The sequence below is a fragment of the Mirounga angustirostris genome, unplaced genomic scaffold (assembly GCF_029215605.1).
Source record: "Mirounga angustirostris isolate CCGP_5_RB_7025 unplaced genomic scaffold, mMirAng1.0.hap1 SCAF_1, whole genome shotgun sequence".
Taxonomy (NCBI): domain Eukaryota; kingdom Metazoa; phylum Chordata; class Mammalia; order Carnivora; family Phocidae; genus Mirounga; species Mirounga angustirostris.
Genome location: NW_026991709.1, coordinates 57,000,730 through 57,025,920, shown reverse-complemented (window position 1 = coordinate 57,025,920; position 25,191 = coordinate 57,000,730). Strand labels below are relative to the sequence as shown.

General features: G+C 43.8%; 1 protein-coding gene and 1 long non-coding RNA gene across 4 annotated transcripts in view; one reads left to right on the top strand and one right to left on the bottom strand.

The window, feature by feature from the left end:
* Nucleotides 1-11,887, top strand: part of LOC123863367 (uncharacterized) — a 46,906-nt gene extending 35,019 nt beyond the window's left edge. For 2 of the 3 annotated variants that reach the window (XR_010410668.1, XR_010410658.1), the window contains one exon: nt 11,752-11,885. This is a non-coding gene — a long non-coding RNA (uncharacterized LOC123863367). Of the gene's footprint in view, nt 1-11,751 lie in introns of all 3 variants that reach the window. The other variant, XR_008504997.2, reaches the window with a different exon arrangement.
* Nucleotides 1-25,191, bottom strand: part of PLCXD2 (phosphatidylinositol specific phospholipase C X domain containing 2) — a 49,583-nt gene that overhangs the window by 7,216 nt on the left and 17,176 nt on the right. Inside the window, exons 2-3 of the mRNA XM_045902833.3 lie at nt 11,731-12,191; nt 6,269-6,510 (exon numbers count right to left, since the gene is read on the bottom strand). Of these exons, the coding sequence (XP_045758789.1) occupies nt 6,269-6,510; nt 11,731-12,191 (703 nt within the window). The remainder of the gene's footprint in view (nt 1-6,268; nt 6,511-11,730; nt 12,192-25,191) is intronic.

Genomic DNA, 25,191 nt, shown 5'->3' with positions numbered 1-25,191 from the left:
ATCCATCCATGTTGTTGCATACATCAGCAGCTTGTTCTTCATTTTAATTACCGTACTATTTCACTGCATGAATGTACTGTAGTTTGTTTATCCATTTTCTTACTCATGAATAAATGGGATGTTACTCATTTTTGGATATTATGGCTAGAACTGTTATGGGCATTCTTATCTAAGTCTTTTTGTGGACATTTATTTTCATTTCTTTTGGATAAACACCAAGGACTAAAATTCCTTTACTACATGGTAGGCTTACATTTAGTTTTATAAGAAACTTCCAAATCTTTTCCCAAAGAGGTTGTTCCATTATATAATCCCATCAACAAAGTATGAGAGTCCTGGTTGCTTCAGAGCCTTTCCAAAATTTGGCAGTCTTTTTAATTTTAGCCATTCTAGTGGGTATGTAAAGATATCTAAGTGTTTTAATTTGCATTCTTCTGATGACTACTAAGGCTGAGCCGTTTGTAATGTACTTATTGGCCATTTGTATGTCTGCTTTGGAAAGTACCTGCTCAATTCTTTTACCCATTCTTTTCTTTTTTTCCTTTTTCTTTTAATTGTTGAGTTGTAGAAGTTATTTATATATTCTAGACATTAGTCTTTTCTTGGATATGCTTTTTGATATTTTAACCTTGCTTATAGCTTGTCTACTAATTTTATTAATGGCTTATTTTGGCGAGCTCAATTCCTTAAATTCTTTTCTTTTATAATTTCTGTGACCTATCTAGGAAACTTTTGCTTAGTCCCAAGTCACAAAAATATTTTCCTGTTTTCTTCTTTAAGCATATGGCTTTAGCTTTCCTGTTAGATCCAAAATCTATCTCAAGCTAATTTTTATATATGGTATGAAGTAGGGGTGGGGCTCACTTCTCCCATATGGATATAGTTATTCCAGAAGTATGAGTGGCTTCTTAATGGACCACTGCTTACTCAGTGGTCTCACAAAGACAGTCGGTTGGTCACATTTTACAATTCAAGGATTTTCCATGTAATATCCAGAAATGTTTTGCCTGAAGCAGCTCAACACTTAGTGACATCAACAAATGACAACAATTTAATGTGATACCTTCTGTATTAGCAGGAAATGTAAATACCATGGAGGGCAGAGGGGAGGGCGAAGTGAAGTGTACTGCATAGTCTGGCATCTGGGCAGACTTTAAGGACACAAGCCATAGCTTATGATTTGGTTAAGGGATGAGATTTTTTTTTTTTTTTTAAGATTTTATTTATTTATTTGAGAGACAGCGAGCAAGAGCAGGGGTGGGGAGGTGGGGAGCAGAGGGAGAGGGAGAAATAGGCTCCCTGCTGAGCAGGGAACCTGATGCAGGGCTCATTCCCAGGACCTTAGGATCATAACCTGAGCCAAAGGCAGACACTTAACCAACTGAGCTACCCAGCCATCCTGGGACTGGAGACTTTTTAGGAAGGATTTGCTCTAGGTCAAAAATAAAAATACTTTTATCTTAAGGGGCCCCTTTCTCTTCCTCTGGTGACGCTCTCCTTGGTTGTCATCTTCTCTTTCCAAGCTGCCCTCCCTTTGAGCATACATCCTGACCTCTCAATCTCCTTCTAGATGACCCTGTCCAGGCCTTGCTAGCATTTCTTTTCCTCTTCTCAGGAAAATAATGAGCAGTCCTGGGTCACTTCCCTCACTCAGTGGACTCGAGAACTGGCCATGGGCTATAAAACGCATCTCATAAACCAATTTGCATTTTTATGTTAGTAGGTTAATTAGGATTTAATAAGCTGCCATCACAGGAGTAAGTCCATTTTTAACCGGGTCTCCCAAAGATTTAATAACCTCAATTTGACCTTAACTTATTCAATTTCTTCCTGCCTCAGTCTCTCCCCCTGTAAAATGGGGATAAAACTACTACTTATCTCATGTAGATTTTGGGGGGGGGAATTAAATAAGGTAATATATGTGAAGTGCTTAGAACTTTGCCTGGGATATAGCAAGCACTATGTGAGTGTTTGGCACGAGAAAAGAACTCATACATGGTAGAGTGTAGGGTAGAAATAGCTGAAGGCCAAGAACAAAGCGCCACAAGTAGTCTTTCCTTGACGATAGAGACCTGCAATACATAGTGGCCCACAAGAAGGCCACTATAGTCCTGAGCCTGACCCATTCAAGACTTCTTTTTCTTTTACTTTATTTTTTAAAGATTTATTTATTTTAGACACACACACAGACCGGGGGGGGGGGGGGTGGGGCAGAGAGAATCTCAAACAGATTCTGAGCTGAGCGCAGAGCCCCACTAGGGGCTCCATCCCACGACCTGAGATCACAACCCTGAGATGACAACATGAGCCAAAACCAAGAGTCAGACGCTCAACCGACTTTGCCACCTGGGTGCCCCAACACTTCTTTTTAAAATCCACTAGCCAGGGGGCGCCTGGTTAGTTCAGTCAGTAGAGCAATGTGACTCTTGATCTCAGGGTCATGAGTTCAAGCCCCACATTGGGTGTAGAGCTTTCTTTAAAAAAAGAAAAGAAAAGAAAAGAAAAAAAAAAATCCCCTAGTCAGTGTTTAGGTATGAAATGTTGGCGCCATCTCCTGGTCGTCATGGGGAAATGAGAACTAAAAGCTTGGTAGCAACTCCAGGGGACTCCAGCCAGAGCCAAACCACAGGGGATCCTTGGAGCCTGAGCAGAGAAATGTGGGAAAGGCATCCACCTGCGGTCTCCGGTGACAAAGAGCTCTATGTCAGCTTCGGGTTGCATGTATCCACCTTCCTCGAGGCAAGAATCAAATAACCAGGATTACGTACAAGGACAGGGAAATGTACAACTGCCTGTGAGGAGAAGCCATTTTATTTTCTTAACTCCTGGCCTTCAGCAGGGAGAGATCAGGGCAGACGGCTGAGCCGGATATTGCCAACAGGCCTGTGAAGCACCAGGTCCCATAAGCAGAGCAGTCGGTTAGAAACTTCCCTTTGCTTTTTTTTTTTTTTTTAAAGATTTTATTTATTTATTTGAGAGAGAGAATGAGATAGGGAGAGCATGAGAGGCGGAGGGTCAGAGGGAGAAGCAGACTCCCCGCCGAGCAGGGAGCCCGATGCGGGACTCGATCCCGGGACTCCAGGATCATGACCTGAGCCGAAGGCAGACGCTTAACCGACTGAGCCACCCAGGCGCCCTTCCCTTTGCTTTTGAAGCCCACGGAGAAGCAGCCTGACCCTCTGTGTTCCCAGGTTTCTTTACAGACAGAGACGGCGTGCCTATTTGTGCCAGTCACCATGGGAGGCATTTTCATGCTAAGACTCTACAGTTTTGTGCAGTCATACGAACCCTTTAAGAGGCGGGAAAGAGACAGCTCAGAGAGCTCAGGAAATTTGTCCAAGGCCACCCTGCTGTTGAGAGACTACATTGGTATGCTAGGGCTGCCATAGAAAATGCCAGACTGGGTGACTTCAACAACAAAAACGTATTTTCTCACAGTTCTAAGACTGGGAGTCCAAGATCGAGATGTTGGCAGGTTTGGGTTCTTCTGAGGTTTCTCTCCTTGACTGGTAGATGGCCGCCTTCTTGCTGTGTCTTCATGTCACCTTTTTTCTGAGCACACACACCGCTGGGGTCTCTTTGTATGTCCAAATTTCCTCCTTTTTAAGGACACCAGTCAGACTGGATTAGGGCGCACCCTAATGGCCTCATTTTAACTTAATCACCTCTTTAAAGACCCAATCTCCAACGGTCACATCCTGAGATAATTGGGGCCTAGGGCTTCAATATACGAATTTCCAGGGAACATAATTCAGCCCATACCAGGGACCAGATCAGGCCTCAGTCTCAGGCTTCTGACTTCAGTCTGTGTCCCCTTCTATGGCTCCATGGCTGCTCTGTGCTTGAGCTTAGGCAAATCTTGCTTTCGTTCGATTTCAGTGGCAGTGCAAGGTTTCTAAGAATCTAGGGAAATCTACCATAGAAATTCAGTCAGAATGGCTCTATTTCATGCCTTCCTTTCAGGGTGATGAACCAAAGCAAACAAGATCTCAGGTCCAAAGTTTCACCTAAGAGTTAAGTTAACTTCCTGCTGAAAAAAAAAATCACCTCTACAATTGTGGGAAAATACACCTATCTGATCTTTTTCCTCTTGGTTAAACTGGTAACCAGTGGTCAGGAACCAGTCTGAGAGCACCCCTGTACCTCAGTTAGGTCAGAGCTCTTGGGTGTTAGAAATGCTTCTCTCCTACGCTTGTTCAATTGCCCAGAGGAAATGACGGCCACTCGTCCTGCTGGCGTTTGGGAACAAACTCTTGACTTTGTTTCTCCCTGCAGTGGATGTGGAGGCCTAGGAATGCATGCTGCCTCCCTGTAATATTCTTGAGACCAGCAGAGTGGAGAGGCCCAAGTATCCTTCCAGCCTTGAGACATCCGCTTGCCACCAGCGAGGGCTCCGGCATGCCAGGATCCCTTGGCTTTGGGCACATGCCGCCATCATTATCACTAAGTGAAAGCTTTGTGCTTCCTTTGCAGCCAGATTAAAGTTCTAGGAATTTACGGGTATGAAAAGCATCGCGACTTTGGGGGTTCACAGCTGTGTCCAGGAAGATCTGACCAGACTCAGGGACTAGTAAGACAACTACAGGCCAGTGGAGCAGAAAGGAGCAGAGCGATGAAATATGCTATATTCAAGTCAGTGGTGAATATGGAAAAGGGCAACAGCACAACCGTCAGAAGTCCAGAGTTAGAGCATATTATTGACTCTCTCCAGCTATGTGGGTCTGGGTCACTTAGCCTTACTGAGTCCCGCTGAAATGGGGGCAATAATGCTCTCTAGACCTGGAGGCTGGCTTGATTTACGAATCAAATGAAATCATCCGCAAGAGGGTAATTTATATTCTAAATACAGTATACAGATATAACTTATCCTTATTCTTAAATACTTTCTCTCCCTTATTAGTACAACTCTCTGCACAGACTTTATTATGTTATTTTCACACTGCTTTACAGAAATTTACATGTTTATTTTTCCTGATTGACTTAAGTTCCATGAGGACACAGACTATATTGTTTCCCTTGTATCCTTAGACCCAGCTCCTCCTAAGTACTCAATCTTTTTTGTTGAATGAATGCGTGAATGAATAAGTGAATAATATTAATCTACAAGTTTGCCAAACGCATGAGGAAAATGGTGTGTTACATGAACATAAAAAACAAGGAAGAGTTTGTCATTCTGGATCTTTCCGAGCTACAGCACTGCTTTATGACATTCTCTTTTCCAAGTTCAGCACGAGTAATTCAGTCAGAACTGAGTCAAGCCCCACAGTAAGGGTTTCTCGTTTTGTTTATGGACAAGATAAGCAGGAGTTTTCACCAGGAAATAAAAGTTCGGGTGCTTCTTGCTATCTGAACTCTTGCCAGATGAACTCCTGTTATCTGGAGTGATGCTATCCAAACTCAGAACCAGATAGGCAGAGACACATTTTTGGAAGAATCTTTCACTACCTAAATACTGGTGCTTACCACCTGGAACTCAGGAACCGAAGCGAGTCCTGTAAATAGCCCTTGTTATCCAAACATATTCGCTTCCTCAGCTTGGATTGGGAGGATGCCCTATTCTGCAAGTGTATTGATAACATTCCCTTTACCCACATCAACACGCACGCACATGTATATGTACAGATACGCAAGTCATGCTTTTTCTTGATGACACCTATCATTTGTGGTGTCCTTGATAAAGAATATCATCTAATATAAAATATCTGGAGCTTCTCCTGCCTAATGGTGCGGTCAGAATCCATTCTGCTCTGAGGAAGTATGTGAAACTATGGTGCGGCAGGTACCATCCGAAGCTGCTTCTCAGGACTCATTGTCGCTATGGAAGGGACAAACCTTTGCAGGTCACCTCTGAATCCCTAGCACCTGGCACAGCTGTTCTCATTTAATGCTTTTTAAATGACTGAGTACTTGGGCCCGCTGAAAGGCGGGGCAAGTATGGGATGTGATCACACACCAGAAGTGAACACACTGCCATTGGCTTAGAGTGCTTTGCCTGAGCATCAAAGTTCAGAGAATACTTACGGTCTACTAGATATTTTAACAAAGTATTTAGAGGCCCTTTGGCCACATTTAATGCAAACCGCCTCAAATGCACAGCTTTTTCAAATGTAAGGTTTTTTGGTGTTTGTTTTGTTGTTATCCTAAAATCTTCAAACTCTATGATTTTACTGCTGTTTATTCAGAAGAGAATCAAGATACGTTTCCTTTAAGAAAACCAACCAACCAACCAACCATAAACCTTACTTGTGGGGTGGAAGCAAATTCTTACCTATGAACCAGGGTATTCTTAAGGCCACCAACCAGGCCTCGGGCGATGGTTTTCACTCTGGGGGTGAGAATCGCTTGAGAGACGTGGAAGGAGCCGCGCGGGGCCCGCTCACTCAGAGTGGTCTCCAAGAAGAGGACGAGTTTGCTCACACTTGTGGTGTTCGCCCAGGGCGCTGGGATCTTCTTTCCGGGCCACAGGAAGGGGTATTGCTTGTAGAAGGGACAGTGATAGAAAATAAGAACCTGAGACATTCAAAACAGAAAAAGGAGAACAATTGATGAATTAGCTGAATGTTAATTCCTTGGCTTTGCCCTGATTGCTAGGATTAAAGGCAAACACGTATAAGCATGTAGAGATTCAAGAATTTTATGTATATGTATATTTAGAGAAATCAATAAGCAAAGATTTAAGCACTTGTGTATGTCTGAACATGAAAATTCTTTATTTTTATTGCGAACACCTCTGGAAGTATGGTAAAATCCTGAACCCCTTCTCAGACTGCATTTTATTTTATTTATTTTTTTTAAGATTTTATTTATTTATTTGACAGAGAGAGACACAGCGAGAGAGGGAACACAAACAGGGGGAGTGGGAGAGGGAGAAGCAGGCTCCCTGCAGAGCAGGGAGCCCGATGTGGGACTCGATCTCAGGACCCTGGGATCATGACCTGAGCCGAAGGCAGTCGCTCAACCGACTGAGCCACCCAGGCGCCCTCAGACTGCATTTTAAATGAATGTATAAAATAAAATAGACAGGATTACAAAGGAAATCAATGAGACCAAAATATAGCTATCAATATATTATTAAATTTGTAATAAATTAGTGTACATGCTTCATAATAAATACATTAAATAAAAGTACTTTGTTGTAAGTCTAATAAATTCCATCATTTTGAGTTAATGATGAGTATAAATGGTATTTCAAATAACTGGAATGTGATACGGAAATACCTGTGATTTCTATGGTGACAAAGTCACAGGTAGGGCCGATACTGTGGGTATATGAATTTTCAGTTACAGGTGACAGGGAAAAATATGTAGATTTTTCCCATCCAAATTCACAGACTGCTTCAATCCTACCCATGCCCCTCCCCCTGGGGCTCTGAGCCCCGGATGGAGAGCCCTGTGGCTCGCGCCGTCTACAAGGTATGACTGCCATGCTCGGGAGACTGACGCTCCTGGGGTTGAGACCAACACCTTGCACTAATCTGGGAGTACCCTGAGTTTCAATCACGCGAGCCAAGCCACTGAACGAATAACCCTTCCTAGGAGGGGGTGGGAGGGCGCTACTCCAGGCAGGGCAGACTTCCAGAAGGCGATGGGTCTCCAGTGGGACCTCTGGGGGCTGGTGGTGATTTTGAAAATAATTAGCAAGCCATAGCCACAGCATTAATTAGTTTCTGACAGGCAGCCGAGGGACGGGGAGTTGCTATTTTGATCGTCCCAATTCAGGGCTCTGCTGCTTAGGTTTCTAGAAGTAGTATATTTTCCCTGCTGCCAAGCACCAGTAATCTCTTCCTGAAGGAATGTCCCGCGTGTTTACACTGCCTGGACTGCAATCCTCAGATAGCTGGCCCGAGAGCATAATGCCCCGGGCACCCGAGAAGCAGGGCTCTGAATGCGTGTCTGGTCTCCAGTGTGTTGCGCTCGTGACTAAGGTGCATGACTAACGCGCCGGAGCTCGGGCGCGTCAGGCTGGATGCACCCAACAGGTGAATAGTTACCTTGTTTTTAGTGGTGTTGAGTAACGTCTCACTGACTGCTGAGGATGCCCGTGGTAAACACGTGTGTTAATGAGGTTAATCACAGGCTCAGAGTAAGCAGATTGTCGGGGCGATTGGGAGGGTTCCCTGCCAGCGCGGTAATTGGCTAGCTGGGAGGCTGGGGTCTCCTGCCTCCGAAAGGGAGGCACGCTGTCTTGTGGAACGGACGGTGGCAGAGGCGGGAGGCTGTGTGATCCTTCCCTGTCGGGGCTGGCTTTCAGAGCTGCCGGGCGCCCTGGGCAGTGGCAGTGCTGTTCTTTGCTCTGCCTTAGAAAAGGTGCAAATAGGACGCGTTGTACAAAAGGGGCTCTAGGCCTTTCCTCAAGCGCCTGCGCAGTCTGACCATAAGGGTTGGAAGGAGAATTTCTGGTTACACGAGGATGTTGGCCCAGCAAACCAACTGTTATTCCACGGGATTCTAGGGGCAGTAACTCTTGCCCTAGGGCCTGTGTTTTGCATCTGCCTCCCTACCTCGCTCTGCTATATTTTTCTCTGAAATACTCTCCCCTCCAGCTCAGCAATTTATGTTCAGTTTCTCTCTGGAGACTCAGATTTGAAATCTACTTTCTTTTGAAAATTATTCCTCGATTGACCTCCTCTTATTCTGATGGGTCCTTTCCTGGAGGCTCCTGGACTATAGATTTGTGCTACGTGCTATTTTTCAATTGATGGCTTACAAACCCCTTTCTCCATACAGTACATTTGAGGCAGTTTTATCTTGCAGTTGTGTATGGGTTGTTTTGTATTTTACAGGTGTTACGGACTCCCACCTTCTCATTAAGATTTGAAATACTGCCAAACCGTAGATTAAATCTTCTAATTCACTGTACGTCAAAACCCATAACTGCGATGTACACCTATCAGTGAGCTGTGATGTAATTGTTGAGTAAATGAAATTTGACTGAATGGTAGTACACTTCTTGCTATGAAATTGTAGTGATAAAATACTCAGGGGGTTCCATGCAAGGCAGCTCATTACATAATGAATATTTAAAGTATAACCACCAGGAGGGCCCTGCCCCCCGCAGGAGATAGATCCCTGATGACTGTGAGGTCTCTGTTTAGCTTTTAAGAAGAGACAGGGCAGGGAAAACTTGGGGAAAGCAAGAAGAGCAAATGGATGACACTCCCCTTTTTCTGACAGGTCATCACAGTGTCTTTCCTTCATAATTTTCAGAGTAGTTGTACTTGGAAGACACAGATTAGTCCATACTTAAAAACAAGGATAGCTCATCACTCTGCTGCTAGAAATTCACTGTCCCCCTCATCATTATTCCTGAAGACACCTGTTACTCCTGCAGACTTCGGAACAATTTGGTATGCACTATGGCAGTCCATTCAGGACATGATCTGTGCGCAAAATTATAAAACTGTATTTATAACAGATATCTGATTGTCAAACTTAGCTGTACTGAGATTTAACCTTACCTGAATCGCACATTCAAAAGCCCTCTTACAGATCTCCAGCCCTTTATTCTGTTCTGTGAAACCTCTGAGACCCTCTGATAATAACGGCTCACGAATAAGGAGAAGGTGTTTTTATTAGCATAATCTATGCTCCTAGTTGTGAAAACCACCACGATGAGGGGTCAGCCCTGGGATAGCATCAGAAGCTGTGGGAGCTCTATGGAGCCAAACAGCGTATGACTCAATCTTGGCTCTTGCCACTCACTAGGAATGTTCTCTCGGGTAAGTCGCTTAGTCTCTCCATGCCTCAGTTTACTCATCGGTAAAATGAGGATAATAACAAAACACCTATCTCATCGTGTTGTGGAGAGGATTAAATGCGCGAATCCAGGTACCTAACACAGTGTAAAGGCTCAGTAAAGGTTAGCTGTTAAGGTGCCCTTGGTATTACTATTATCTCATATTGTAAGAGAGACACCACTGAGAAAAAAAAATCTCCAAATTAGACCTGTGAGTCTGAAAAGATATCAACCCAGGTTAGGGGCAGAGGTGTGATAAATATTTGGCAAAACATCATTTACAAAGTTTTAGTGAGGAAAAGCGGCTTAAATTTTAACAGATACTGACAGCTAACTCGTTAGCCTCTGTGGTGTCAAAGGCATTAGCCCTTTCAGAGGTGTGCGAAACCACCTGGGGTTTCCAGTTACTCCGGCCAAACCTGGGAGCCATCCCTGGAGCCTGTTTCTTTTGTGCCCTGAATCCCATCCATTGGAAAACCCCGTTGGCTCTAAGTTCTGATAGATCCCAAATCTGACCACTTTTCCCACTAGTGCTCCTCACTGGTTCCCCTCCTTTCCCTGCCCTCCTCCCCCTGCTTTCTTCCTAGCAGCCAAGGAGATCCTATTACAGTGTAATTCAGGACACAGCACCCGGTACTCAGAACCCTCCCAGAACCTTCCTCCCTCAGAGTGAAAGCCTGAGTTCCCACCGCATCACCCATGACCTCTGACCTCCTCCCACCGCTCTGCTTTCCAGCCCCATGGCCCCTGCTTCCTCTCAAACAGAACCAGGCACTGGCGGGTTCCTCTGCTGGGAAAGCTCTTCCCCTAACAGCCACACGATTAACTCCATTAACTCCTTCGAACGTCTACCCTCATCAACCTATTTAAAACTGAGACCAACCCTCCAACCCACAGAATGCTGGTTCTTCCTAACCACGCTTACCTTTCTGTTTTCATCGCTCATATCACTTTCTAGCATTTTATGTAATGTATTTATTATGGCAATTATCTATCATCTATTTCTTAGACCTGAATGAAAGCTCCATGAAGGCAAGGATCTTTGTTTTATTTACTAATTTATCCCAAGTGCTTGGACTGGTGCTTGGCACACACTTGGTGTTCAATGAATATTTGCAAGTGAATAATCTTTAATTAATTTTTAATTGAAAGCTCTTCCCCAAGTTCAAAAATAGCTGCCTCTTTAAGATGCTTTGGTTAATGTACCTTTGAGTAAGTGAGCAACTATGAATGAAAAAAGGGACTTGCTTTCTTTCTTCTTTTAAAGCGAGTCTAAATTGGACGCTGACCTTTCCTGAAGCTCCCCTCTCCCACAGTCTTTCATCCTGTGGGAGCAGAGCAGCATGTATCTGATGCCCACATTCCTTTTCTTGAGTATGTCCCTCAAAGCCTTGGTTTGGGGGCTCTTCTAAGCTTAGGGGACCTGGGAATACTCTGCGGCCTGGATCCTCCTTCAATCTCTCAGGCCGGGCCCCCAAATCTGTTAAGATTTAAAATGTTAACACCTCTGAGATGAATCACTTACAGGCTTTTGTCAGCCCCTGCAGGGATTATCTGACATTGAGCTCAAGGCAGGATGGGCCCACCTATCCCTGAGGGGAAGTAGGAGCCTGAGAAAGGATTCTATGGGAGATAAGAAAAAAAATGGCAATCACCAGCTGGTCCAATTTCACAAAGTTGCCTTGGGCTGGTTCTGGCCAGGCCACTCAAAGTCAATTCAGATGCTTCCAACAGGCTGCCCAACCAATTGTAACTATTTGGCAGGTGTTAATCCCAGTTCACCGGTACCCAGGAACTGGTGTGCATATCCTAGAGTATGAAGCTATCCAAGAGCCCAGGACTCCGGGTGTGTCTGTTTAACACTCCAAATAATCTTTGCCTTCTAGCCAAGAGCCCTGTGGTGAGCTGCCGTCCAGCGGCTGAGACAGAAAAGGTGGCAGAGTTCCGTTGTTGCCCTTGCCCTTGCCCTTGTAAGCGGGTCTGTCTCCTCTCACCTGGCACTTCTTCTCCCACAGGGCTCGCAGCGTCATGCTCTCCACACGGCAGGCGGAGCACAGCTTGTTTCCAAAGGCCTCCTGGATCCGGAGAACCAGGAGTTTGTGGTGGGCCTCATCCATGGCGTAGAAGTGGTTGAAATCCAGGAAGACAATCTCTTGGGGGTGTTGGGTGAGAAATGAGTCAATCTCCATCAGCCCGTCCCAGACCTTGATGCCAAAAAGTCCATGAATGAAGTAGATCTCCTGGTCGGCATCCCCGGGTTTGGAAGACACGCGTAGGTCGAAGTAGCGGATGCCGGCTTCCAGTTGCTCCCTGAACGTCAGGTTCTGCGTCACAGACCACTTCTTCATGAGCTTCTTCACCAAGGAGATCCTGGCCAGGCGTTTGATGGCTGCGGTTTGGTCGGGCCCCACTGGGGACTTCTCATCTACCCAGTAGCTGAACGAATCATGGGAGCCTGTGCGAAGCAACAAATGGGAAAGCAGGTGAGACCGGCGCTGGGAAGGATAAACCCGCCGATCAGGAAGCAGCAAACAATTAGCAAATACACACACAAAAATGTCAGCGAATTCTTGCAAAAGTTTTCAAGCTTGCTAGACTAGAAAGAAGTGCAAATAAAAGTTAATGTGGTCTTATTAGCAGCTCGGTAAGCCTGGAATACAGCTCTAATTCTCACATATGACTAGTGTAAGGTGAATTAATAAATACCCTTTTGGAAAGCTCCTTAGAAACGGGTTTGGAAAGAGGAGCTTTAAAATATTCATACCACTTGATCTAGTGATTTCATTTCACGGAAGGCTCTTCTGAGGAAATACATTAATGGTGGGAAAACGAAGATGTTTGCTAAAGAATATTCATAAGAAGACAACCTGGAGGTTGCCTAAGTGTCTCTTACGGAAGAACACTCGATGCCACCATATCCGCTTTATTCATGCAGTCGAATTCTCAGACAGGCATTTACATTCTAGGAAAGGCAGAATTAAAAAAAAAACAACAACTGCTATTTTGTATACTATTTTTTATGCTATCATACATACACTATTTTACTATCATGAAAACCTGACTCAGTAGGAATGACTTCTTGACAAATCAGGTCATCATTTTTAAAAGCTCAACACAGCTTACACAGATGGCCTTCTTTCTGGACACATATCTTAATAAGCCAAATCTGCTCTTAAATGGGCAAATGTACGTTCCTTTCCTCCGCCTGAAAGAAAAGAGGGTAGTTATCCACCCAGACACTGAGATGATCTTATTGTTATAAAGTCTAAGAGACCACAAGAGACACAGTTCTAACTACGGTGAGAAAAACACTTCAGTAGTTACTCAAGGTGAAAATGATCTTTCACAAATATCTTTCACTGGTCATGGGTTTCTATGTAGCGCCACCCATTATCACGCGCTTAGCTCTGGAACTGACTCTGACACTGGGGATCCCGCATAAATCGAGGAGGAAACTGCCCTTCTTCTGACTCTACCAGCTTCGTTTTTAACCATTACTGCCCATTTTAGAATCAAAATTTTTAATTCATACTAGCTGGCTATTATTAATTATTCTTCTGACTCAATTTTAAAATCATATTATTTCCATGTTCTTTAAAATAAATCAGTCTGGGATGGCTTTACTATCTTATCTTCTCAGAAATAAAGCAAAAGAAGAAAAAAAGAAGGCGACCAGCGATGTTTTATTTGTCTGTAGTCTCTAGAACATGGAGGATACTCAGTAACTATTAAGAAAAAGCATATTTATTAATCCTTAGGCAAAGTCAATTCTACATGCGAGAAAATTGCTGCATATTTCAGGTAAAAAAAAAATGCTATTACTAATAGAAATGTGGAGCAAATCCCCCTGGATTTTCCATATTGGTTGTCTCTGTTAATGAGACTCACAGGATACTTGCCTAATGCTCTGCTTCCTTTGGCTTGTACAGAAATGGGAAATCTTTTTACCTCCTCATTGAGAGATTTATAATGGTGAACGACCAGTTCTCTCTTCTTTTTAAATTATACTAGCAGCCCAGCTGTTCAGGGTGGGAGTGTGTGATAAAGTGCGCCCAAGGCCCACGTTGAATTTAATTCTTCCCTGGGTCTCAGGAAATAGCCATTATCCAGGCATGGAGAAGAGACAATCCCCTCTGGTATTTTCTTGTTGGTGCTAAGCCTGGTCTCATCTCCGGAGGGAGATGTGCTAACAACCTCCCAAGCGCTTCTCCATGCCCCAAGGCTGTGCGGCAATGTAACAGCGATGGGGCCCCAGGGACCATTTCTGGATACACAGGGGCAGGCGTGGTGCCCAGCCATCCCCCAGAAGAGGGAGGGTGTGCCCATTCCCTAGGAACACTCAGTCTCTGCCTCTTTGTTTCCTTCTCCGCTTCCTCTTTTCCTTTCTGATGTGCTGTGCCCAGTGCCACCACCTTGACAGGAAAGGACAGGGCAATGGAGCCGATTGTTTGCAGAATGTTTTACAGCATTGTCCTACCCAGGCCTACCCACAGCAGTCAAAGCCTACTTAACGTTACTCGTTAACCACTATCAGTATTTTTGCTTTCCTCCTTTTTTTTTTTTTTTCTGGGAAGCTTTTGCCTCCTACAGAGTGAGTGAAGTAACATTCAAGCCTGAGTGCCTGAGTGCATTTAACTTTCTTTTTCAAAACATGGGATAAAAATGCCCTCCCTTCTCCTGCACAAAGAATAATTACAAATTATGCAACCTGCTAATAGTACATATACAAAGAAAATCCTAATATTTTCCAGCCCAGTCATTAGCAAAACTTCTTCTTCTCCCTAGAGTCGATGGAAGTTATTTTACTTTTTAAGACTGTCGATAGTGAGAGCTACCCCTCCCCTCTGCCCTGGGATGCATGCATTACAGTCATGCATTCCACCAGAGGAGGAGGGAAAACCTCTTAATTGGCCCTTGCCTTATTTCTGTGATAATTTCTGCGTGGGAGTTAGGGAGGGCAGCTCCATGAGCTGCTCCCGCCGGTGAGTTTTATGATCAGGTTTGAAGAAGTTTGGGACCTCATCCTGCTGTGATTTCTGCCACGGAAATATTTTTGCTGCTTACTTATTTTTGCTTTACCACCTGGCAGTACCTATGTGTCTTCATTCACCCCTCTCTGTGGCTCCTTTATCTCTAAAGTAGATTTAACAGGTGCCCTTTAACTTAAGAACCAAACAAAACACTTTCCCTCACATGTCTTAGCCCTTCCAGCCACTGTGTCTTCGCTTTCTTCCTCACCCTCAAACTCTTCAAAGGTGGCGCAGCCCTGCTTTGTCTCTTATGCTCCATCCCTTCCTTCCCACCCGAGGCCGCCTCCTATCCTATGGCTCCTCTAGATCCTCATAACCTTTCAACTGACAACTCCTAATGGCTTAATTTTTCTTAGTTTCTCTGAGGGTTTGCTAAGTCAGCTTTTTTTTCTGGAACCTTCCATCCCCTTGTGTTCTGTGATACATACTTTTAGACATTCCTATCCTTCTGTTAACCTCTCCCCCTGTCTCCTTTGCTGGCTCCTCTTCTTCCTTGCCCCCAAATTTAAATATTTCCCAAGGATCTGTTCTCTATTTGCTTCCTTTTCCCCCTTCCAGAGATTTCATCCGCTCCCCAGGTTTACCATAGCACCTTCGTGTGGACGACACCAAAACCTTCACTTCAAGCTCAAACTCCTCTAAATTCCAGATTTGTTTCCAACTTCCTGCTGAGGTCTCCCACCTTGATGACCTGCTCACACAGCAGATTACAGATTTTCAGAGTCCACCTACTCATGCTGTCCCTCTTACCCCACAAAGTGACTCTTCTGAATTTCTGCCAATAGTGCAGCGACTTGAACTTGAAACCTTGGATTCTACTTACATTCTGTCCCCCTTCCCCCCCACCCATACTCTTCATCCACCCAGTTACCAAAACTTTGCATTTGACTTTTGCAACATATATCAAACCTGTCTCTTCCTCTAACCTTCAGCTGACACCCCCCTGGTTCATATGTTCATTATTTGTCATATAATCAGGACCAAAAGGACTCTAATGTAATCCCTTTCACTCCAGCTTCTCTCCAATTTGTTCATATTCGAAAGCTAATCATTTCAAGATACAGTGCTAATTATGTCATTTTTTTCATCCTTCCTCCCTCCCAAATCAGGTTCCAATGCTGAGCACTGTTGTTCAGAACTCTTCAATATGGCCCCAGTGTGTTATTTTAGACTCATCTCTCACCAGGTCTCCACACAAAGCCTGGCATCTGTTGGTGTGCAGTACACACTGGTAGGCAGGCCTCCTCCTGAATTTTGTTCACTTCTTCAGCTGAACTTAACTTTCCATAAAATATTCTCTCACCCTAACCCTGTCTACAACTTCTCCCCAGCATTTACAACCCATATTGGGCAAGTTGCTTACCCTTCGTCTATTTCCTCATCTGTGAAATGGGCCTAATAGTGCCTCTTGTCACAGAAATAGTGCTCAAGGTGCTTAGAACAATGCTGACATGTAGGAAGTGCTGAACTGTTGTTATTGTTATTATTAGCCATTCTCTGTGAGTTGGAAACTAGAAGGAGGAGGGGTCATTAATTGGGACTCCTGACCTTAAATATTTAGGGTCTGGAAGATTTTCTTTTCTTCACTTCAAGTACTGTCCCTCTTCATCTACTGGTTGACAGGGAGATGGCAGCTTAGCCTTTACTTTGTTGACAGTAGCTGCCACTCACTCTCTTGGCCACAGCCTAAGCTTTGTCATCACCCACTTGCAAAATCTTAAAATTCAATATCCTGGTCACAACTTAACTTTTCTTCTGCCTCATTGTAACTTGACTTCTATTTTCCCCCAGCCTGAGAGCCTAGCGTTGGCTCTACTTCTCCTTCAGCTATAACCAAGGTTGTTAATTGCCACTTCCATCTGTGGAATGATTAATTAGAACTATTTGAAAGCTGTTAGGATCACGGTGGAGGAACATTTTCTGTCTATACACGCAGATCATGTGCACAGTCCAAAATGGACATGGAAATATTAACATGATATTTTCTAACATACTTTTTGACTATCAACAAATGTTTTTCTTGTTTTCTCCAATATTTCTCATTTATAGAGTGGACTCAATAAGGTCTTAGGAACTAATAGACATCAAATATTAGATGACTGTTTTTGGACTCTGGGAAGGGAATTTTATTGTCATCTTAAGAACAGTCCATACAGAGCAGGAAGTATGGCCACACAAACTCTTCTTTCATGTTCTACACTCAGTGGATTGCTAGCATCCCTAATTTTAGCCCTACAAGGGTGAGGGCTTTTCCTCCAATTTTTGGAAGCTTATTTTTCTGCAATCCTTCCATTTTCATAATTACCACTCTTTCTCTTCCTCTTCCTTATATAGTCAACAGGCATTGCAAATGTTTCCTTTTCCTCTTTTTAGGTGTACAAACCCCTCGATAATATGTGAGAAAGCACTTTGTAATCTGAAGCAGTGATTCTTGATCTTGAGTGCACATCAGAATCCTCTCGGGGAGCTTTTAAAACCACCAGTGCCCAAGACCCCACCCAGACCTACAAGAGTCAGATTCTCTCTTGGGTGGGAGTTGAGACTGGAAGACTTGAAAAGTTCCCGGGTGATTCTCTTGGGCACCCAGGCTTGACACCTGCTGCCTAAATAGAAGATCATCCTTTCCCAACAAGCTCTCTGACTTCTGGCATCACCTACTCTGACGGATCTTCTAGTACGTTCAAATCTTCAAATAATAATCTGGTGGACTGCCTTTCCCATATCTTCACCATTCCTTTCATTCCAGGAATTCATGCTTCCTGCCTTTTGACCAACTGAATAACCACTGCTTGTTTGTGAAGAAGAAAAATATTGGGAGAACTTCCTTTCTTTATCATGCTTTCTAGTAAGTGATTAAATGAGGTTATTTAAGGTTAATAAGGGCCCTTGAGATATGGGCTGTGTTACAGAGGTCAGAATAAAGTCATTGTGGTAGCAAAATCATGAGGAAAGAGATTTGAACGGGAAGAGTCAGCAAGATGTGTGCTCAATGTTTTTCCTCCTACATAGCATTAGATTCCAAGATTATCGAAGAGACCAGGTACAAGAAAATGAGCTGGCCTTCTGAGGACCAGGGACAACCAGTTTGCTCTTTATCTGGAACAGCAGTTGCTACTTGATTCTTTCTGAGGTTTATTTTTATGGGAACTAGGAGATCTCAAGTGAGCACACAGCAGTTTTTAGTTATAGTATTTTCATTACCTAGTTCTTGCAATTTGGAGGAGCCATTTTTTCCTGAACTCACTTAATTAAAAAGAATTTAAAGCAAGCTTCTTGGGAACGTGGTCTCTAAATAAAACAGGAACTTCAAAACCCACACCCTGAAATGAACATTTCATTAAAACACAGTGGCATTTCAGATTACATGGTGACACACCTTCAGCCACGGAGGGAAGACAGGAGTTACGTGAATCATAGGAGAAAGAGAAACTCCTTATCACATCTCTGGGTGGCATTGGGCAAGTGGGGATGGTGACCCCACGTCAAAAACTTCTGACCTCACATATTTAAGAAAATCTCTTTTCTCCACCCCCGCCCCCTCCTTAGATACTACTCTGCCTTTGGTGAGCCCTTCTGACTTTGAAGCCCGCTAGCCCCCTCCAAGCTGGTTCACTGAAGCCCCCACTCCCACGCCGTGTTCACTCAAACACAGTTCAGTGCCTCCTGTGCCCCTAGCCTATGCATTCTCAGGGCGGTGACACTGCCCCCAGGGGGACAGAAATCCGTTCTTGGGGGATGAAAAAATTCCTTCTTTTTATGTATAAAGCACAGATATATATATACAGTACTTAAACAGATATACAGTGTATCTGTGGTATTACAGTATCATTGTGTGTGGAGGGAGGGAAAGAGGTGGACAGGATAGAAATGGCTAAAAAGACTCCTTAGTGATAAAAAACAAAATGCTGAGAAATATCACTCTAGACTGAACTCCCCAGTAGCAAATGGACATCTGACTTGTCTGGGCTGGACCTCTGGCCCTGCACCTCTTTTTTGTTTGTTTCAAGTTTTTATTTAAATTTTAGTTAATATATTGTGTAATATTAATTTCAGGTGTACAATATAGTGATTCAATGCTTACATGTAACACCCAGTGCTAATCACAAGGCCCTCCTAATCTCCATCACCCAGTTAACCCATCCCCCCACCTACCTGCACCTCTTTTTATCCTTAATCAGCATGTCTCTCAATGCCTCCAGCAACTGCTTCTCACCGGACACCCATTCGTAAGTTGCCCCAGTACTGGAAGGTTCTCTTCCCTGCTGCCAGAACACCAATGAGTTGGGAACCAACTCAATTCCCTCTTTTCCAGTTATCTTTTAAGGATTTTATTTATTTATTTGAGAGGGAGAGAGAGAGAGAGAGAAAGTGAGCACAAGAGTGCAAGAGCAGGGGGAGGCAGAAGCAGACTCCCCACTGAGCAGGGAGCCTGACAAGAGTCTCAATCCCAGGACTACTGGGATGGTGACCTGAGCCAAACGCAGAGGCCTAACCGACTGACGCACCCAGGCTCCCCTCCAGTTATCTTTTAAATATTCCCACTAGGTATCTCCAGGGCCAACAAGTCATTTGTCTGCCTCCTCTGCTGCAAAGGACCGGACTTGACGTTTATCAGATGCCAATTTAGCGAGAAGAATGTTGAGTCCTGAGACCTAACTTAATGAATCACCAGAGCACTGAATGAGCAATGGAGAGTTCCCACAGTGGATGAGAGCACGGGCTCTGGTGCCAGGCTGCCTAAGTTCATGATCCTGGCTCTACTGCTTACTAGCTATGTGACTGAAATGATGTGCCTCAGTTTCCTCCTTTGTAAAATGGGGATAACAACAATACCAACATCAATTGTTTGTGGTTAAGGTGAAATGATTAACTCCGGTAAGCACTTGGAAGAGTCCCTGGCCAACAGAAGGAGTTCAAACATATCATCACTATTACTATTTCACTATTAAGGAATTTGTATCATCTTCCATTTGGATGATATTATCTGGTTTTTAAACAATGTCGTGAAACCTCATTAAAGATTTATATTCAGCGACCTGCTGCGGCAGTTGAATGGGAAAAATGAAATTAGCAGTTCCAATGGTTTATCTTAGGTTACCAACATCAAAGCCAACATCAAAAAGAATAAGTTCAGATCACAGTATTTACAGTTTGTGTAAACTGACACTAAACATAAAATAATGAATTATCTCTAGTCAATAACTCAGGAATGTCAATAACTCAGGAGTAAATAAATACACTATGTAATTTGAAAGTAGAAGAGAGAAAGTTCCAAGGGTATTCTTGAACTTTGTTTTTAACATCATAGAATTACACATCCTCAAGAGATTTCTATACAAAAACAGTTACAGAAAAACAAATCCAACCTCTTTCTAAAAACATGTTACCACATTTTTGGAGAGCAAAAGCCTGTAGTCCATTATTTGAAACGGAAAAAACAGCCATGCTTTCCCAACCCACCAGTGTTCACAAATACCACTAAAACACTCAAACACTTATATAACCACCCAACAAAAGAATCTTTCCATAATATAAGGTATTTTAAACACCAAATACTAAAATCAACAACACTTTCAGAAGCTTTTCTGCATTTTCTTACACATTTGAAAATATTGGTGCATAGCTCCCAGGGACATGAGCACGGCTGAGTTGATGTTAGTTTGCCTCTCTCAACACGCTTTATCACCTCTTATTTTTCAGGCCTCTTGGGTTCACCTATTTTGTTCACAGGCTTTTCACTGTTTGAGAAGACATTTTCACTCACTAACATGGGAAGTTGAGAGCACTTACACATAACTTAAGCCTGCTGGGAGAGCCACTGAGCTGTGGATACAAAATATTCTCTATCTTCTCTTCTGGATGTACTGCAACTTAAAGGTGTTTGATAGACCACATGGCTGAATTCACTATGATGAGATTTTTGACTAGTGAATTTCAGGTAAAACAAATTTACAAGTTGTTATGGCAAATGTTTAGATAGCGAGCCTTCATAGTAGGGATATTACAGGAGTGTTTGGAACTAATGTCTCTCCGTTACCAAAGCATTTTGTGCATGTTTGTGGGTATATGTTGACATTAAAACTGGCCCACCTGAGATGAAATCCAGGGAAAAATTCTTATTCAGGAGGGAAAAAAATGCCATGCTTCATTTACTTGGAAAAGTGTGTTTTAATAAAAGAATTGAAAAAAAGCCACCATTTCACAGGAAGTATGTTTACTAATATCAACAAAGAGCTTCAAATAGATAAAATAATTATTCTGCAAAATTTCTTATATTTATTTTTTTTAAAGATTTTATTTATTTTTTGACAGAGAGAGAGAGACAGTGAGAGAGGGAACACAAGCAGGGGGAGTGGGAGAGAGAGAAGCAGGCTTCCTGCGGAGCAGAGAGCCCGATGCGGGGCTCCATCCCAGGACTCTGGGATCATGACCTGAGCCGAAGGCAGACGCTTAACAACTGAGCCACCCAGGGGCCCCATCTGCAAAATTTCTTTTAAAGACAACTATTATTTTGAGCTCATTTTGTAAGGAACCATCTAAACTCCATGTAAACTCCAGATTTTTATCAGGACTTAATCATATTATTTCTATCAACACCTAAGATAGTCTGGTTCATTGCAAGCTTGCTCTTAAAACATGTACTGAACGTGTGTGCATTGGCTAGGAGGAATAGTCAGAGTGTTCAATTAGGGCATGCCTATTTTATCTCAGTTTGAACTTTGGGTCACATGATTTGTAATTTGCATATTCTTTCCCTGATTATTAGAGGCCAGAGTAATGCAGGCAGCTTGCAAGAAAACAGATGCAGTCGTCTTGCCAGTTACCCACTGGAGCTGATGCTGCATAAAATGGCCTGGAATGTCAAATTTATTTTTCCAAATTAACGTAAAATACAGACACTAAAAAAATGCTCAGGGCAAGTTAAGAAGATCTCAGCTGCAATGAAGACTCTTCCCCATCTAAAAACAACAACAAAAGGATATTAAAGGTACCCAAACACAAAGGACCACAACCTTGCTTGCACTCTGTCTTAATAGAGCTAGGTCATTCATATGACCAGAAGGTTTCTAGGCAGGAGTATAGGCTCCGATAGATCCAAAAACGGTCAGTGCAAACAGCAGAAGAGAAGCAGTATCATGCTTTATAAAGAGAAAAGGTGTTAAGTGTTTACACCAATGAAAGAGACTAATTTTCTCACATCTCCTTAGAAGGAAAAGAAGAGAGAACAGATCCTAAATGCAACTGGGATCAGCAACTGGGATCAGAGGCCCAGCTGAACCATACCTCCTGATAACTGTCCGTCTGTCTGGGTTTGGGAGATGACAGCCTGGTGACTTGTTAAGCCATTTTAAAGGGTTGAATTTTTCTGAGAAAATAAGAGGATTTTGTGCCTCGATTTACCTGGAGACCAGACAACTCTGTCTTCATAGAATTTCTATTAAAAAAAAAAATCTTCTGACAGTATTTCTTAGAAAATGAGCTAAAAATGAGGTTTAGGTCCTCAAACACATTATCTCACTCAAAGTGTTTACATTTTAGTGGACCTGCGATTTTTTAAGAAATTCAAAAATTTTTCAAATATATGAAATTGAAGGTACTCAAAAGCATTCCCACTCAAGATCATCTGATAAAAGACTTTGGGTATTTTTCTAAGGTTTGGGGAGACCACTGCTTAATTTCAGAAATGACTAAAACCTACACCTTGGTATGCCTATGGAACGTATCGGCAAGGCCATGTTTAGGAAGAAGGGCTCTTTAGGAACTACTCACTCCCTTAGCACCGGCGTCCACTCTCAGACTCAGGGTGACAAGGAATATGAGGGACACCTCTGGCCCTTCAGAGATCATTGGCTCAAGTGGACTCCAGATACCCTACTGTTCATCTCTGACTTTCCCTGGAGGCCACTTCCGCTCCTTCTCTGGCATCTTCCTGACTCATGACAGCCAGCTCTGCCAGGACCGTGGGCTTCCAGGGATAGCCGCACGGAGGGGCGCACCGGCAGAGTAGGAGCTAAAGGGACCCGTCCACGAGGGACAGTGGATAAACACCATATTTGGTGCCAGCTGACACAGGTTTTCACCAGTGATTTCTTACAAAATATGCGAGATGGGAAAAAAAAAAAAAAAAAGCTCTTTTTAATGCACATAGGCCACTCTTTCTCTTGAATATGAACATGTGATAAGAAAAAAGTCCTTTTTAATACACACTCTCTTCTAAGCAGAGTGAAGCCTGGTAACTGTGGTATCTTTTGTTTGCTAAGCACAGCTGAAATCTTCAGCTTTGGCATTAATGTTTTAGACACGCCTGAAGCAGTATTAAGGGGGGCTGGGGTGTGCAGGCTTGGAGGCAGAAGCTGGAGCGACCTGAAGTGCTCTGCGGAGGAAAGGGGGGGCGGTGTCGGGAGGAAGGCTGGGAATCAGAGGGGGAAAGAAAGAGGGAATCACAGGGGCTGCAGGGCTTAGGAGAGACCCAGGGCAGGAAACAAACCTCACGTGGGGTTTTCAAAGGTGTGGTACAGTCTCATTTCTGCATTTCTCTCTACATCACAAATCAGTATGGTTCAAGTGACAGTGAAGGGGTGCCACGCTATTAACCTGTCCGAAGCAAAGCGCGTCTCCATCCAGCCCGGCTCATGGGCCCCATCACAGCAGGGCTGTCCCTGCTGGACTCTGGCTCCTGGCCTTGGGTCTCACCGGTGCCTGGGCCAGAGTCTGCAGGCAGGGGCACACCAGGCTGGGGAGTGGGGTGGTGCCACATAAAGTGGGGAGAAGGTGGAAAAGTATGAGGGGAGGCTTCTCTCTGATTGAGGTGGACTTCAAAAACATCCCTTTATGGGGGCATCTGGGTGGTGCAGTTGGTTAAACGCTGGACTCGGTTTCAGCTCAGGTTGTGATCTCAGGGTTGTGATCCCAGGATCGTGAAACCGAGCCCTGAGTCCGGCCTCGCTCATAGTCTGCTTAAGTCTCCCTCTCCCTCTGCCTCTCCCCCCCATGCCGGCGCGCTCTCTCACTCTCTCTCTCTAAAATAAATAACTAAATAAATCTTTTACTTTATGAAAAATCTTTTTCTTAGTATGCTGGAATTCAAACCCTACCACAGGGCTAGCAATAATAACCATCCTTAAGCAAGATCTATAGACTTTAGGGCCACTCTAAGGAGAAAAACAACGTATAAAGAAAAGCACAACACAGAAAAGGAGACAAACACCAGGAACAGCGAGTTTCACAAACGCTACTGGAGGTAACTGGAGCAACCACACCATATATTGTTCAGTTAATCCACACAAACAGGAGACTTTCAAGTGTGAGGCAGGGAATATCTTTTCATTACTTGACTGAAGATTGATGACCACAGAGTCGAGCTGCAGCCTGTCACTGCCCAGAATAGCACTGCAATTGTGTAGAGTGCAGCATTCCGCGGCCCCCGGGGCTGCACGCGGGGCAGAGCGGGCCGTTTCCCGCTGAGCGGGGGCTGCTGAGAGTGCCGGGGCGCTGCTGAGGCTCACGGGCTTCCATTCTGCTCCTCCACAGCCATAGGTGAGCTTGATGAACTTCCCATAAATAATAAATGCCTTGGCCTCATATGCCGCATTTGCCTTATTTAAAGGCAACAGATTCTCAGAAAGGATGGGCGACCCCAGGGGCGAGGCTTGCAAACTCTGAGCAGCCTTTTATCTGTTTCTCGCAGCGCAATAATCTATGCAGACTTCCCCAGTGATAATGGCATCTAGGAAAAGTATTTAGAGAAGAGTCCAACCTAATCTTTCTTCTCCTCCCCCCCCCCCCCCGGTGATGTAAGGACAAAAAGATCGAGGCACAGGTGATGAGTTCCTTCACCCCACCACCTTCCCCGCTCACATGCTATTAGACTGTTCCTCTCAATTCTCCAATAAGCTAGTAGAAGATACAGACAGAATTGCCGACTCTGCATTTCCACTAATATTTAAAGGTCAAGGTTCCTTGTATTGCACATAATGATACCTTGCTCCCACGTGTATGAAAAGGATGGCTGTGAGAATTACTCGGGGGAGGAGGGAACCTTTGCTCACTGGGGGCAAAAGGACTTGATTTACTGCAATTCTGCTCAACACTTATGCTGAGATAGCTTGTTTCATCAAATAAAGAGGCAAATTAAAATCAGAAGATGAATTCACCCAGCTATCGTTTTTCACCTCTGCTCTTATTGATTTTAATATGGTTACCCTCTCAATAAATAAAGACTTCTAAAAGAACTGGATCAATGACATAAATAAGATCTGGTTTTCAACTTTTTTTTTTTTGGTCAGAATAGAGACTTTTTTTTTGATTACTGGACTCTGGGTGCCAGGGACCAGGTGTTATCTCTGAAAGAAATTCCATCTGTGGGAAAGCCATTTGGCCTATCTCCATTTAAATTTCCCCATCTGAAGGAAGAATTTATTTTGG